The sequence below is a fragment of the Danio rerio genome, chromosome 9 (genome assembly GCF_049306965.1).
Source record: "Danio rerio strain Tuebingen ecotype United States chromosome 9, GRCz12tu, whole genome shotgun sequence".
Taxonomy (NCBI): domain Eukaryota; kingdom Metazoa; phylum Chordata; class Actinopteri; order Cypriniformes; family Danionidae; genus Danio; species Danio rerio.
In genome coordinates, this window is record NC_133184.1 from 6,721,307 (window position 1) to 6,738,740 (window position 17,434).

The 17,434-nt window shown below is 35.5% G+C and overlaps 1 protein-coding gene across 2 annotated transcripts; it reads right to left on the reverse strand.

Annotated features, from left to right (window-relative positions):
- Nucleotides 1-13,484: 13,484 nt before the first annotated feature.
- On the reverse strand, nucleotides 13,485-16,590 carry pou3f3a (POU class 3 homeobox 3a). Of its 2 annotated transcripts, none has more exons than NM_131150.2 (2): nucleotides 14,734-16,590; nucleotides 13,485-14,512 (listed from the first exon to the last, which is right to left on the reverse strand). In NM_131150.2, exons 1-2 carry the CDS (start codon nucleotides 15,961-15,963, stop codon nucleotides 14,402-14,404), a joined length of 1,341 nt encoding a protein of 446 aa, NP_571225.2. In that variant the 5' UTR covers nucleotides 15,964-16,590; the 3' UTR covers nucleotides 13,485-14,401. The 2 variants fall into 2 exon arrangements, with proteins under 2 accessions (NP_571225.2, NP_001299616.1); NM_001312687.1 differs by having other exon boundaries at nucleotides 14,694-16,590.
- Nucleotides 16,591-17,434: the final 844 nt, after the last annotated feature.

Below are 17,434 nucleotides of genomic sequence, written 5' to 3' on the forward strand. Positions count from 1 at the left end.
TTGAGTGTTCGTGACACAGGTTGTAAATATTTAGTAGTCAGCTCGTCCAAGGCTTGTCAGCCTTGGTTAAAAACGCCCTGCGCTGTAGCATGCAGGCGCCCATTGAAAAAAAAATAGGCTGACGGCATCAAAAAGGCGGTTAAATTGTGCAATGACACAAAAATAATATCTATCGTGCCACCAAACACATGTATTTGTACATGTATTATATTTGTACTTCGCTACTTGTCATCTCTGGTGAACGCAGCATTAGAGCAATGCTATCTCACGACCATTCATAACTTTTTTAATTTAGTGGTTAATTTATATGAAATTGTATGATCTCAATCGAACAATTTAGTACGATTTACTCATTCCCCAATGATGGTTGGGTTTAGGGGTAAAATACTTGTTTCCTCATGAGATCAGGCTGGCAAAGAGATGTATACCTTTGCAAAACAAAATGCTTTGAAATGTACAAATACAGCTTTCTGTGTATTAATGGAATGATGTTTTGATTTGATTGTTATCTCAGAGGGAATCTATTTCACTTAAGTCCTATATTCTTAATAGCACTTAATGCTAGGAAAGTAAAAAATATATATTTGCATGAGAATACACAGTCTTTTAATATCAGTCTACGAGCTATTTATTCTCTTGACTGGGCATTGCCTTCATATTCTCTTCCAGCTCTGGTGGCTTGAGTCGTGGATTACAGATCGCTCTGAATCATGCCTAAATGTAATTTATGCAGCATAGCCTCTCATACAAATCCCTGCGCAGATATTCTTACAGTTTGTGGCCTGTAAGACCATGATTAAACCGTTATGCTTTGTCGGGTAGCCACAAATCCAGTTTTGGAATCGTACATCTGTTGAGATGGCTTTGATCAGATATATTTGATCTTCAAAAGATCGGTGAAAGAATAATTGAATTATGAAGCGCTCACACATCCATTCTGCGTATTGGTGAAAAGTTCACTGAGGGAAAGACATTAAATTGCTTTCCCTGTAATTGAACCAGAGCGGTACACCGTAAGGAAGTGTTAATCTTGATAAATCATCTCAATGATTTGGTCATATTGGCCTCAACACTCCCACAGCCAGTAGGGGGCAGTGATGGTCAGTGTGTGAATTATCGCAGTATCTCTCATGCTGACTTTTAAAACATTACAAACCGACACACTAATTTTAACATTAACTGTCAATACCATGATCCTGTTCATTCAAGCACTTCCTCTTCACTGAAAACGTCCTTGTAATAACACCAGCCCTGCTCCATCTGATCGAGTTCAGTCAAAAAGCCATTTAGCGAAACGGAAGGAATCGATTTCTCGAGAAACACAAAGATAAATACGGTGGTGTACACACATGTGGCAGACTTCAGATGCAGCAGGTGAAACCTGAGCCCGTGAGACTCAGGAATGAGACAGGAAAGAGCCACATAGACTTCCTCTCCCCCCTTTCTACATGCAGTCAAAGTGCTGAGTCTGAATATAAAACAGTAGCACCGCCAGCCTGCTCCACATCCATCTGTATTAACATCAGCTGGAGCTAGAAAACAAGTTACACCAATAGCAAAACAGACAACGGGTGTAAACGTTGCACTGCTGTTTTATCCGAATTTACATTCCTGCTTTCCATTTAATTTTACAATTCTCACAAACTGTGAACTGTAAAAACTGTAAAAACTCAAGAGTCTACTTTATCATATGAAACGAGTGTCGTTAACTTAAAATTTACTAAAAGTTAATTCTACTCATTTGAAATGAGTTTTGAACTCAGTGTTACTTCAACTTAAATGAAGTAAGTTCACAGTACTCATATAGATTAGTTTTTTTTTAACTTAAATGGTTTGTAGCAATCAGTTACCTCAAACGGTTTGAATTGCATTAACTTATTGGGTTTTACAGTACTCAGTTGGTTTGAGTTCTCTTCATTTATTTGGTTTTACTGTGCTCAAATTGCTTCATTTACTTAAATGTTAGTACTCCAATATGAGTTTGTTCACAGTACTCATTAGAATAAGTTTGTGAACTCAAATGATTTGTTGCAATCGGTTTCCTGAAATGGTTTGGGTAACCTTAGCTTATAGGGTTTTACAGTGTAATAATAATGGTATTGCTTTATTTTGATGGTCCCTTTAATGCATTTTGTTGAATTTAAGTTACATTGCATCTGAATGCCAACTAATTCTCATTAGAAAATAAGTAGACTATTAGGTTGGGTTTAGGGTTAGGCTTAGTGAATATTGACATGTACTTGCAGTTTCTTATAGTCAGTTAAATGTGTATCAGCAGATATTAAGCAGAGTATCAGCAGATATTAAGCAGAGTCTACTAATACGCGAATGAGAAGTAATTGGCATGTAGTTGCAATGCAACTTTAGTCAACAAAATGTGCAATAGGGACTATCAAAAAAAGTCTTACCATAATATTAATAATAATAACAACAACAACAATAATAATAATATTAATAATAATAACAATATATGTCTTTTTCTTGGCTATTGCCAAAATATACCCACTATAAAGTCTAAAAGAAAAATAAAATTATATAATCACAATAATAACAATAATAATATTCCCAGTGATGGGTTGCAGCTGGAAAGGCATCTGCTGCGTAAAAAACATGCTGGATAAGTTAACGGTTCATTCCGCTGTGGCGACCCCAGATTAATAAAAGCACTAAGCCGAAAAGAAAATGAATGAATGAATTATTGAACAACAACATTATTATTATTATTATTATTATTATTATTATTATTATTAATACACTGCATTTACTGGTTGGGGTCAGTTTATATTTTTAAGCCTAAGACTGTAGATATTTTACTTCACCTTTTTTATATTTGTTTATGCATGGTCCTTTATTGAGAAAGATGCATTTTATTTGTCAAGAACTGTATATTGTGTAAAAATAAAAAGCTGTTTGTCAAGTTTTTTTTTTCTCCCTCTCATCCTAGAATTGCCATTGCCACACAAAGTGGAAACTCGCCTGAGATGCATTTAATTAATGAGTTGAAATGTTTTTTTTTTTTTTTTTTTTTATAATATGTCTACTTTTGTGTTCTGTTTTAATATATTAACATTGTTATGTTCCTGTAGTGGCAAAAGTAGGCATTATAGTACAGCATTATAGTTTAAAATACTACTTAATTTTTTTTATAATTAAAAGTCTCTAATGAGTGGCATGGTGGCTCAGTGGTTAGCACTCTCGCCTCACAGCAAGATGGTTGCTGTCTCAAGTCCTGGCACAGGCAGATGGCATTATTATATAGAGTTTGTATATTCTCCACGTGCTTAGGTTTCCCCCACAGTCCAAAGACCTAAGCTATAGGTGCATTGGATAGACTAAATTGGCTGTAATGAGTGTGTGTGTAAATGAGTGTGTGTTGGTGTTTCTCAGCACTGGGTTGCACCTGGAAGGGCATCCGCTGCATTAAACATGCTGGAATAATTGTCGGTTCATTCCGCTGTGGCGACCTCAGATAAATTAAGGAATAAGCCAATGGAAAATGAATGTGTAAAACGTCTCTATTGTTACTTTTTATCAGTTGAATGAAACAGTTTTTAATAAATAAGTCAAACAAGTAAATGACTTTCCCCAAATGGTAGTGAAAATTAATGTTCCTGTAAAAATGAAATTAATTATTGCTGCCATGTTTGTGGCTATTTTAGGTTTTAGAGCTGTCATGCTAGAAATTAATTGTTTTTTTTTTATTAAAATTTAAGTGAATTGAACATAAAACGAATAAGTTGTCCCCCAAAAAACTCAAGAATTGTGTTGTTTCAGCTCATTTTAAATAAGTAGTTTAAACAAGAAGCATATGTTGTGTGTACAGTTATTAAATTATTAGCCCCTCTGTTTATTTTTCCTCCAATTTTTATTTAACGTGGAGAAGATTTCTTCAACACATTTCTAAACAATAGTTTTAATAACTCATTTCTAATAACTGATTTATTTATCTTTAAAAAAATAAAAATAAAACAGCTTTTATTCTAGCCGAAATAATACAAATAATACTTTCTCCAGTAGAAAAAATCTTATCAGACATACTGTGAACATTTCCTTGCTCTGTTAAACTTGATTTGGGGAAAAAAAAAAAAAAAAATAGGATGTAATATTTCTGATTTCAACTGTATGTTTTTTCTCCTTAATATCTTGACATACATTCACTTCTGTTGTACATGTCTTACTGTAACTCAGATTTTCGATACAAGTCTGAAATTATTTTATTTTAATCATTTTTATTCTACATTATGACACAAATGCCGCTGATTCTGAGCCCAGAATATCCCTTTAATCGGCAACCTCATTGAAATTTCAAAAGCACGTACAATTGTGATCACTTCAGATCTTGGATTACTTCAGATTATGCAAACCCTAGACATCTTTTGAAGTATTTGCCACTGAACGGCCTCGCAGGGCTCCGGGGGGCCAAGAGGTCAAGACTGCTGGGGTGAGAAGGTGGAAACAGTTCAGCAATCAACACACTTCAGCCGGACTGCGGTTCTCAGCAGGCCCAATCACGTTAATCAGTGTTTGTTTCCTGTTGAGCTCCGAGTCTGCTGTCGCAATGTGGCAATAATTAACAGCAAACACAGGATAACAGAAACCCCACTGTTATAAATATGACATCTGAGGAAATTCATACCCGAGCATGTGACAGTAGGAAGATGAAGGCCTTAAAAAGGTGGCACAAAGATTGACAAAGTCTCTGTTTATTTCAGTTTTGGATGGAGTTTGGAATAAGGCAGCTTAGTTTATTATGCCACAGTTATGCAAGTGTGTGTTTGAGAGAGAGAATGGGATTTTTTTCCTCTGACTCTGCCGTCCTTATTGTATTACTTTAATAACGTAGTTCTAATGACTAAGCTGAAATATACAGATATAAAAAAAGAGATTTTCTCTTTTTTAATAATACTGATGGAATTTCTTTTAAATTTTACACTGTAATTGTAATTTATATTGCCATTATTACCATTATTATTATTGTTATTTTAAAAAATCACACAAAAAAACATGTTTATATTCATTTTTAGACATGTTTATATTCATTTTTAACACAACACACATTTTCAAACTTTAAATGAGTTAAGAAAGCAATATGTTTATGTCCTCTACAACTAATTAAAACATTTATTATTCTGATCAATTGTCATTTTCTAAAGGAAAAAATGACTCTAAATAAATATATCATAGTTATTTTTTATTATAATTTGTAAGAATTTGCATCAGACTTTTGGAAAAATATTTACATGTTACTCAAAACCATACATTATAAATCCAGTAAACTGAGAATGATTACGTAGTCTGTTCAGTTTTTCAATAGCTGTATGTTGACGACTTTAGCCAATTATGAAAATTTTGCTATGTAATAATTTGTGGAAGCCACACATTTTCATCAATATTCATTGATGAATAAAAAGTCCAAAAGTACAGTATTAGCTTAAAATACTACTTTTATTGTAGCGATTTAAATGTCTCTACTGTTATTTTTTATTAGTTGAATAAAACTTTTAATCCACTTTCAATAAATCAATAAAAATGACTTTCCCCAAACTCATCTGACGTTTATAGAAATAAGACACATATTTGCATATTACTCAAAACCATAAATGCAGGAAATCCAGTGAAACTGAGAATGATTAAGTAGTATCTTCATTTTTTTCAATAGATATATATTGATGATTTAAAAGTTTGGGGTTAGAACAATTTTGTAAGCATTAATTAAGCATACAACTGAAATTATCCACACTTTTGCAGACGATGTAGGGTTTGGATGTCAGTTCTTTTGTATGACTTTTATTTTAGCTATTTTTGTTATGTTTGTAACAAAACCAGTCAACCAAGTGTCAAGTTTATTGAAACTGAGATTTGTACATCACATGTATGTATAAATAATGTATACATGTATAAATAATATTTTCCTTGATGTTATTTGTTAGGATGGGACAACATATGGCTAAATCAAAATCAATAAATAAATATTGAGAAAATTGCCTTTAAAGTTGTCTAAATGAAGTGCTTAGTAATGCATATTACTAATCAAAATTGAGTATTAATGTGTTTAATGTAGGAAATGTTTTAAAATGTCTTCATGGAACATGATCTTTATTTAAAATTCTAATGATTTTTGGTATGAAAGAAAAATCTTACTAAACATAACTCATATATGACTTATATAATGTACCCACACAACCCATACAACAATAAGACTAAAAGAAGAATAAAATTTTATTGGGTTATGTTGTTTGTATTTGGCCTGTTTACCTTTATATGGCAAAATATGACTTACTTTTAGGTTAATTTCTTCTGTGTCTTAACCCAGGGATTCCAACATTAATTGGGGGCTCGTCCGGGATTCATTTATTTAGTCATTAAATATTATTGTGAAAAGCTATTACAGTTGTGCTCAATTTTATTATTTTAATAACAATGTATTCATAAATATCATCTTTTCCTTGATGTATAATTTGTTAGGATGGGACAATTTTGGCTAAATCAAAAAATAAAAAATAAAATAAATTAATTAATTAAATGTTCAGAAAGCTGCCTCTAAGTGCTTAGAAATGCATATTATCAAATTAAGTCATAATGTTTTTTAACATAGGAAGTGTTTCATTGTGTATTCATGGAACAAGATCTTTATTTATTATTCTAATGATTTTTGGCATAATCTTATTTAAATCATATATGAGTTATATAATGTATTTCTTTCATCGCTTTTGCCAAAATATACCCATTGTTAAGTCTAAAAGAAAAAGAAAATTATATTCTAAGTTACGTTGTTTATTTTTTTAACTATTTAACTTTAGGTGGCAAAATATGACTTAGTTTTATGATCATTTCTAATATATCTTAGTCTAGAAATCCGAACCTGATTTGGGGGCTTGTCCGTGATTCATTTATTTAATCAGTAAATACTATTGTAAAAAACTATTACAGTTGTGTTCAGTTTTATTTTTTTAATAATAATAATGTATCCATTTATATTATCTTTTCCTTGATGTATAATTTGTTAGGATGGGACAATTTTGGCTAATTGCAAAAAAATTTTAATATTGAGAAAGCTGCCTCTAAAAGAAGTGCTTAGAAATGCATATTATCAAAAATTATGTAATAATGTATTTAGTATAGGAAATGTTTTATTATGTATCCATGGAACAAGATCTTTATTAGATACTCTAATGATTTTTGGCATAATCTTATTAAACTCACATATATCTTAAATAATGGATTGCTTTCATGGCTTTTGCCGAAATATACCCATTATAAAGTCTAAAATAATAATACAATTATATTCTAAGTTATGTTGTTTATTTTTTAACTGTTTAACTTTAGGTGTCAAAATATGTCTTACTTTTTCTGTTAATTTCTAAAATATTTTAGTCCGGAACTCCAAACCTGAATCGGGGGCTCGTCCGGGATACATTTGTTTGATCAGTAAAAATAATATTGTCAAATGCTATTACAATTATGTTCAGTTTAATTTTTTGAGTAATGTAATTCATTCCTGTGATGGAAAAGCTTATTATTATTAATATTATTTATTTGGTGCAACATTTATTATTATTTTTATTATTACTGTTGAAAATGGTTCTGCTCTTTAAGATTTTATAAAGATCAAGAGGCAAATAATACTCTCCAAAACGTGCAAATGAAAGTGTAAAATAATTCTGTTTAAAATAATAATAATTTCAGTCTTCAACTCATAATCAAAACAACCATTGCTAAATACATGACAGTAAATTCATACCAGAGCATGTGACCACAGAAAGAAGAGAGCCATAAAAAGGTGTCAGTAAAGTTTCTGTTTATTTCTGTTTGAGTGTGTGGCCGGGTTTAGAAAGGAGGAATATGGCACTAAAACACATTATGTCATGATTATGCGTGTACATTGAGTGTGCGCGCCTATGATATTTTCCCCTCTCCGCCGCCCTTATCATGGTGCTTTGATACAGAAGCCCTAATGACTAAGCCAGAATAGCAGGATTAACACATGATGCATAATAACAGTCTTGTGTTCATCACTTCTGAACAAGGTTTGGAGAACAATTACCAGCAATTAAACCACCGCCAGTTATTCAAAGAGATAATTATGTCCTTGGTGTATTGCATCAATTAGCTACTTTTATTTCAGCCCGCAAACTCTCTGCTACGTCGTATGTGACATGTTTGGAGAGGTTTGAACAACAGGAATTCCTGCACTTATCCTCCATAAGTACAGTGAAATATGAGCACAGAGAAAAGTGAAAAGTATCCTCTCATCTCTGAAAGGATTTTGTTGCTCTGCCATTTTTTGTTGTCCGTAATAATAGCAACGTGGTCCAAGGAGAAATCGCTCTGAAGTGACTATTTGGATTTGACATGTCGACCGAATCCTTCGGAATTCTCCAAAACAGAAGATTAAATCCAAACAACCCTGAATATGTATTGAGGACGATTTTCTTGAGCTGCCAAATGGCTCGTCGTATTGGCCACTTGTGTATATTGAATTCAGCCTCGGCGACGGGCCGTGGTGCATACAGTAATAGCATCTCAGGAGAGGCCTGTTGGGGCCGTTTTCTAATGCCGAGACCTTATTCGATGGGTTTAGGTCTACATTTTTTCCATTCTTTCTGAGGGAGATTGAGGCTCTAAGAGCTTAGCTGAAATTCAGATGTGCCCTTGAAGAGATATGGCTTTGTGCTTTTCGATGACCTCAATACAATTCTGACTCAATCCATTCAGACAAAGATTTGACCTTAACAAATTGTGCCGTGACTACAATGAGTTGAATTTAAAAGAGCTTATGCTGGAAAGGGCTCTTGATAATGTGTAAGTGTTCTTCAGCAACACAGAAAACATGCTAATGCAAATACATTCCTCAGTCGCATTTTCACAAACACAAAAACGGCTTGGCTAAATGAATGTGTTTGTCCTACAGAAAAACGCAATCAGCAAGCACTGGTGGATTTTGTCGAATCGTGAGGTTTCCTTTACCTTTTCTTGGGCCTCAAGGGTATAATGGCTAACTCCAAATACTTGTGTCCAATTGTAGGTAATCTATTAAACCACAGAGCCCACAGGTTATTTCCTCTCTGCTTCACATCCTCCGGTTAATGTGATAGCTACACAACAAAAGCAGGAACACCTTTCACCTCTTCTCTCTGTCACATATCCATATTTATGATTGTTACCTTGTGAATTAACAGTCAAAGCGACGAGTTCTGAGCTGGGAATGTGTGCTAAACTCACTGAGTATCACATATCATCAGCACTAATGTTGCGATTATAGAGGTTAAGGATTTAGGCATTGAGGCTTTTGGAAGTGTGCCTTCGGTCCCCCATTTCCTGCAGTTCCAGGGGCCGGTCAGAGGCAGCGATGCATTGGTTTCAGCCCCCCGTATAACTCCTCAATGAGCAGGCTCTGACATGCTGTCACCTTGGCAACTGCTGCCAGGGTAATGTGCCTGGCGGGCAAACTGACCTCAGCTGGCCGTGTGCCATGGGCTTGCAGCAGGTGTGTGACAGTGAAGGTCCCCTGGCCACTAATCCAGCCGGCTTGAAGAGCCTCGGACGTTTGTTCAACCACATCCATCGGCCGTACGTCTGATGGGATTTGCGAGATGAGAAATGTTATGCTTTAGTGAGAAACAGGCGATTATCTGGGTAGCATTTCCCAAAAAAATTTTGGTTTTTGCATTACAAATGAATAAGTTTAAACCTCCAGTTGTGTACACTGTAAACATATGAAGTTGAGTGTATTTAAAAGAGATCATTATTATGGTAACATTTTACAATAAGGGTGTATTAGTTAAGGTTAATTAATGAAAATACTCTAAAAAAATATTCAAATATGATTTCTTGGATTTACCAAAGTCTTTTAAGTACTTGTAAACCATTTGTTTTGGTTGAATTTAAACAAACAAATTAAGTTGAACATTCATTCAATCATTATTTAATTTGCCATAGTCCCTTTATTAATCTGGGGTCTCCACAGCGGAATGAACAGCCTAAGTTGAACATTACTAAATTGAATTTGTTTGTTCAAATTCAACACATACATTTTTTGCACCAATTTTGCAGACATCATTGTTTTCATTGTACAGTTGTTAGTTCATCTTAATTCACGGTGCATTTACTACAGTTAACAAGCCTTAATTTAAATGTTAATAATGCATTAGTAAATGTTGAATTAGGATTATCGAATGCTGTACAAGTATTGTTCATTATTAGTTAATGTTAGTAAATGAATTAACCTTATTGTAAAGTGTGACCATTTTTACTTAAAAAGAAATCCTTATTACAAACTTACTTAAAAAGAAAATTTTGCCTACATTTCAATGTTTATTTATATAGGCTTACTTCAGCCAGAAGCGGATTAAAGCAATAAGCGATGCAGCCGCATAAGGCCCCAGGAAATCTGGGGGCCCCACTAATATTTTGAAGTATAAATTATACCTATAAACTATGTAACATTGTTTTCTACCAGATTCAGTATGATGAGAGTTTAACAAATACAAATTTAATACAATTAAATATTTTTAATATACACTCAAATATATTATTATCATTTTAATGTTATGCAATAAAAGCGATAATACAAAATAAAATATTCATCATGGAGCAGTCCAGTAGTTAAATTACTAAAAAAATATATATTTATTATTTTTAGCTGTAAATTCATTTTAAGAAAACTAATCATTTAAAATATACAGATTGCATATATATAATTCTTTTCGAAATTTTAAATTAATGCAATCTCTTTAAATGATTAGTTATCTTATTCTTATTTTTCATTATATATATATATAAATAAATTAAATTAAAGTAGAAAAGGTGCATTTCAGGACTTAGGGCCCCAAAATCACTAAATCCGCCCCTGACTTCAGCATGGGTTTTTATCTAACTAAAATTAATGTCATTTACACAGTTTAATCAACAACTGTCCAGTGGTTTTATCGATAAAATGATATGAAATAGAAAGTCTATTCTTGCGAAAGGGAATGCCAAAAGATGGCGCTAAAGAAATATGAGAAGGGGGAACATGTCTCTCCTATGGTTCATATGCATCTTCTGTTTGGGTAAAATTAATGTTGTGAAGTTTTAAAAGACATTTAAAAAAGTCAGTGTTAAAAAAACAAATCCCCGATTCAACTCCTCATTATTGTTTAGACTACTTTCGGACGGTTACAGAAATATGAGAGGTAAAGTAAAGCCCGTCAATAAATGTATCTGTTAGTATATTATGTTGTAAACGTGATATAGGCTAATCCACAACAGAACGTCAAAAATAAAAACAAACCAAGCCTATCTATTAAAAAATAAATAAATATGACAAATTGGTTTGCGTCCATAGTGTGCATTTGTTATATAGGCCTAATAAAATTGCTGTTATTTTCCCAGAATAATATAGGCTAATATATACTGTATGCAATACTGTATGTATATGTTTGTCTGTGTGTTTGTACTGTACAATCAAACCTAGAGACTAAACTTACTCACATATGTTTACTTTTTTTGCGCTATTGGAGGTTTTATATTTAAGAATAACAATAGGCTATAAAGGTGATTTTATTATAATCGAAATATTTTTCATTATTGTCTCTATCATCCAAAATTTAATTAAGAATATAGCTGATGCCTTTTCGTTAGCTATACAGCCTGGTAGACTGACAGGCACGTTGTTTCTAATGATAAGTTTACTTTGGTGTTGTTGTGAATATAGGCTACTTTATCAAAAGTTTGCCTAATTTTCTAAAATATAATATTTCAATGCAAATAAAATATGAACGCAAAAAGAGGGTGATCATATGTTTTCATCAATTTTATTGCAGCTAATAATATACTTGCAAATAAAGTGCATTTTGGACAGCTTTGAACAGAAGTTTACAACTGAGTTATTCTAGTCGTGTGTGCGATGCCATTAACATTGAGTATATTGCGTGAAGGGTGGGGCGCGCGCTTATAACCACAGGTTGAATTCCGTTGCCACGCAACGGATGTACGGTAAATCATCCGCGAAATTTAAATCTTCAAGAGAAGGACTTGGCTTGGTTTGGCTGAATAGTCACTACCACACAAAAGTTCCAACAGAAAAAAAAACATCAGCTGCGCTCCCGCGTTTCAACAGAAGCTCCGTTCAGCTGGAAGGTTAGTGTTGCGCCTTTGGTGAAAGAGTGCAAAGCCAGCTATTTTAAACATTGCAGAAGTGAATACAAATGGGAAAAATCGCCAAACTTGTCTTGATGAAAATTAAGGGCCAGCAGTTGTGCTATTCCCCAGCAGAAACGGTCGGTTTACAGAAAAAAGGCAATTCAGTCACACAATCGTTTTTGCACGCTTTTACATTGCAATCTGATGGAAGGATCTAGGCCCTTTGCACTCAGAGAGCTACGTGGCAGGCATACGAATTTCCATGCATACAAATTCACCCCTGCTTCAGAGCGTGCATGGAATGGATTCCAAATTACGTCACTCACTGAGCGGGACGCTTGTGCTTTTTTTTTTTCAAATTTAAATAAAATCTAAAATATTAATTAAAGTAGATGAATTTGACTAAATGCACGTTCTCGAAATAAATCGAAATGATCCAATTGTTTGCTGAAGGCACGCAAGTTTAATATGATTAATTTGAATTACAATAAATGCAATTCTTAAGTTTATTTTGTGCTATGATATTGCAGTTTTTTTAAATTTATTTCCTCAAAATATTTACTGAAATAACCCGGGATAAACTATAAATATTGTTTGCATGAAACATAATGAAAGTGGTAAATGGGTTATGCATTGAGGTCAAAATCACGTTGCTGGAAACCATTATTTATCAGCCATACGTGTATTTAAAACCAGGAAAAAATGAAACTTTCAAAGCATTCTATTGTTGGAAGTCACAGCACGTAAAGTAAACTATGGACATTATTATACTGGTTTAATGGGGATTCTTAGAGAGGAAGATTAATCTGAATAGTGCAACAGATTTTCATGTCTCGTTGATGCTCGTGATATATAAAATGATTTATACCTACACACATGTCTTTGTTTCATTTTAGATACAAGAAAGCCTGTTTTGGTAATTAATATTAAGCACAGGGGGAAATAAATCAATATGTGAATTAGTATAACGCATAATTTTAAACTGATACAACACAATAAAAAAAGGTTTGGTATTGTTTGGAATCTAGTTAATCGACGGAAAAGTTTTTATAATCAAATGTAAATGTATTGCGTTATTTGCTTTGTGCATCGACAACCTAAGAGTTTTTTTTATTATTTAACGCCATTAAAAGCAGATAATATATACAAATTACTTTATGGCTATTTCTTTATAAACATAAATACAAACATGCTGATAGAAAGGAAAACAAGCCATAATGAATTGTGACAATGAAGGTAAAAACCTTTAGTTTTACGACTAATATTCAGGCCAAGGGTCAAAAAGATTCAAATAAAATAAAAAGTCTGTATGCTTATCAAACACTTGCTTTTTAGACCAAAGCAAATCAAACAATTATTAGTAATGTGTTCCATTTGTGATTATCTTTAATATTTATACAAGTTGCGCAAGAAAGAATGAATGTAAGAAAGAAAGGATGAAAAAGAAAGTTGCACCGATGCATCTGAAAGCTATATCAGATTTATTATTCTCATTCACTTCTCGCTGAGTCAGTACTGAACTTAAATAACAACCACGGGGAAACGTTTTGACAACGGTTTGTTTCAGCTTCGTCAATGTTTGTGTACAATATCTGTGTATAATAACAAGTGTAATACTAACAGTATAAAATATAATCAGTATTTAAAATGGCAGGGGGGAAGGCCTACAAGAGATGCTACTAGGTTGAAATTCATCATCACAGCGCGCAACAAATCTGTCATTGCTCCTGAAAATATCTGAAATTGATTTTAGTGAAAAATATAAAGCAAATCATTTAAATCAACACAGAGAATTCATATTGCCAAATTTACACAGACTTATCAAAACCCACCAAAAAATTCTGCCTGGAAAAAGCAGTGAAGAGAGGGCAATATCCACGATTATTCAGCCAAACAACAACAAAAAAGGTGTTTACAAGGGGTCGGCTGAAATTGGAAAATAAGTGCAGCTTGAGAGTAATCTTTTTTTCTCTTTTTTTTCTTGAGAGTTTTCTCTGTGTAAAAGCTATTTACAGAAGTGTTGTCCACAAAAATACTATGAAATAGAAAAGGTGTAGTTTGTTTGCACATAATACTCCAAGAGTAGACAAGACAATTCCGTTTTTGTTAAAATGAGTAATATAATTCCTGTGCGTAAAATTGATACGTGTCCTGGGGTAAATTCTTCCACTGTTTAATATTTAATGTTTGTCTGCATTGATCCATGTCCTTGGGAGTTCTTTTGCAATTTCAATCCATAAAGTCTTATGTTGGCTTTGGGCTGGTTATGTTTTCGGTGTCAGTGCACCAGAATCTCCTGGCCATAGGAGCTCGCAGTTGTGACGTTGTGGTTGCTGTCCGGTTCATCTTTCAAACTTGCACCTTTTAAGTAATCTACCACAAAACTCCCCTGAAACACAGAGCAAACACAGTCATTTAACGTTAGGGACATTGGAGGATAAAACGAAGAGCTTTTTTAAAGATTGCAGTTTTTGAGGTCTCTTGTAAAATATATACATAGCATATTTATAATATCTTGCTGACTTGAAGTGTATATACAAATAATGTGTTCTACGTCTCAGTGAACATACGTTTGCAGTCCATGGACGGAGGCGGTGTGTCTGCACTCACGTTGCCGGCATGGGTGTACACGTCCTCGGGCGTCTGGGGTACCCCGGGCGGCGTCATCCTCTTCTCCTTCTGCCTTCGGTTGCAGAACCAGACCCGGACCACCTCTTTTTCCAGCTGCAGGTTGTCGGCCAGAGAGGTGATCTCCTGCGCCGACGGTTTGGGGCATTTCAGAAAATGGCTCTCCAAGGCTCCCTTCACGCTCACCTCAATGGAAGTGCGCTTCTTTCGTTTCCTGCCTTGAGCTGCTATTTTGTCGATACTGGTGGGACTGCCCGTGGTCGAGTCGGCCTCCTCCAGCCACTTGTTTAGCAGTGGCTTAAGTTTGCACATGTTCTTGAAGCTCAGCTGGAGAGCCTCGAACCTGCAAATGGTGGTCTGAGAGAAAACATTTCCGTAAAGAGTTCCCAGCGCTAACCCGACGTCGGCCTGAGTAAAGCCCAGTTTGATCCGACGCTGCTTAAATTGTTTGGCGAACTGCTCCAGGTCGTCGGAGGTCGGCGTGTCCTCGTCTGAGTGCGAGTCGTGGCTGTTCACTCCCGCGTGGTGCTGGTGGTGGTGGTGGTGATGGGGGTGCTGCTGCTGATGGTGGTGGTGATGATGATGGTGATCCATTTCTGGAGACTCTCCCCGCATCAGCCCAGGGTGCACTAAACTCCCGGGAGGGTTTAACATGCCGTTGACTGTGAAACCACCAGGCTGGGAATAGATGAGAGACTGCTGGGACTGCTGCTGTCCTCCGGTGATGGTGGAGATGTGGGAGGCTGTGGTGCCACCCCATGCGCTTTGGTGCGACTGGTGAGCCCCTAAATGCGAGGGTCTGTGGTGCAAAGCGGTGCCCGAGTGTAGGTCTTCCCTGTTTGAACTGCTCTTGACGTCTTGTTGCTGTGGGCTCCCGGCCATACCAACTGGGCTGGAGCTCCAAGGTGAGCCGGCTTCCGCTGCTGCGGCGGCTGCGGCGGCGGCGGCTGCGGCAGCCGCGTGGGGCAGTGAGGTGACCCACTGATGCGCATGGCTCAGCATGTGACCCCCGTTACTGGCCGCCATGGCTCCTTGCATGAAGTCGCTCTGCACCATCTTGACTGTGGGGTCTCCTCTGTAACCCCCCGACACCGATGTTACTGCACCACTTCCCGGCTGCATGCCACCACCTCCGGACTCCGAGTGCACGAGCGAGGCTGATGAGAGAATGGTGCTGCTGGCCAGGTAAGGGTTGGAAGCCGCTGTGGCCATCCCTCCTCACCACTTTGAACAATTTCTACTTATTATTCCCCCTCCCCGAATTGTTGTAACTTTGTTTCCAAGTCTTGAAGGCACGCACTATTTCATGAATTATTCAAGCTGGAAAAGTATGCGTGGTATTCTGAGTTGGTCCACCGACAACACAGCAAAATATGGCAAAATATATCCGTCAAAATCCCCTTTAATCAAAGGCAACGAAATAGTTTCTGCGTAGAAATCCACATTGTGCATGGAAGTTTGTTTTAATTGCTTTCCATTCTTAATGTCATTGTTTGTGAGACAAAAAAAAACTTCTTCACATCAACTTCACGTGAAGATTACACAAATCCCACACCGAACTTCATCGCGCGCGCTCCTCACTTGATGTGGAGGCTTATCAAGAGGACGCTCCTTTCAAAACTTCTCTCTTGTCCAGCGGATAGCGTTTTCTTACAGAGCTTTCCTTCTCGTATTTCTTCTTTTCACAAAGTCCATCAGTCGTTAATCTTCGATGTAATCAGTCGCACACAAGTCTATAAAATGCACGCGCAATGAAGAGCTTTCACTGTCCTCGCCTGCTCCGTTCCTCTCTCTGAGAGCGAGAGCACGCGAATGTTTACGTTCAGCCCCCGCGTGCGCACACCATCCACATCCTTCACCCAATTACCGCGAGGAAGTTTCTGCGAGATTGATGCTCATTGGATATCCTTCGGGAGAGTGACAGATCTTAGGGCGCAGCTAAAAAATCACGTCAAGGCGTTGCAATTTGCTATGTCTAATTTGGATATGTCAACATACGAATAAAAGTGACTAGACCTTCTATCTGAACTGGAAGCTTTGCTTGATATTCTAGTACAGTGCACTACATTATCGGCTTCTGTTAAGGACGCTTTAGATGTGTTGTTTTTGCTGTTTGGAGATTGTTTTTGGCTTGTTTTTTTTTTCCTTGTCGATTTTTTATTTCACCGATTTTGTCTGGAATGGGCATTCAGATCCTAAAATTGTAATAGTAAATTAAATTATAATTGTGTGTGATATTTAATATATGCACATGTAACAAACAAAGAAGGAACAGAAGATTTTAAACAATGCAAACATCAGGCAGATAAACAATAAGGAATGTCGGCACTTGTTTGCTTAGGGGTAGGCTACAAATGAAGTAAGCATAGATTAGATTTTTATCCGGAAAATGTATGTAATATGTTATATAATTATGTACACTAAGAACCTAACGAAAATCATCCTTTATAGTTTAGATAAATTTTAAGTAGTTAAACCATTTCAAAGCACGAGCCTTGAACTGTTTAAAGCTTATCTTATTTAGCCCATTCAGTTTGTAAATTACAATCCACCCTCTGGCCTAACTAGAAATACTTAAAATTGGATATACAAAAACAAAACACTTCTAAACACCATGCGACAGATATTTATTAATTTTTATTTTTTACTCTGTTAAACGTATTATTTGCTCTACAGAAAAAAA

Coding starts and splice junctions, on each gene's coding strand:
- pou3f3a (NM_131150.2), bottom strand. CDS start 15,963: ATGGCCACAGCGGCTTCCAACCCTTACCTGGCCAGCAGCACCATTCTC. Junction 14,513..14,733: donor TGTACACCCATGCCGGCAAC/GTGAGTGCAGAC, acceptor TCTGTGTTTCAG/GGGAGTTTTGTGGTAGATTA.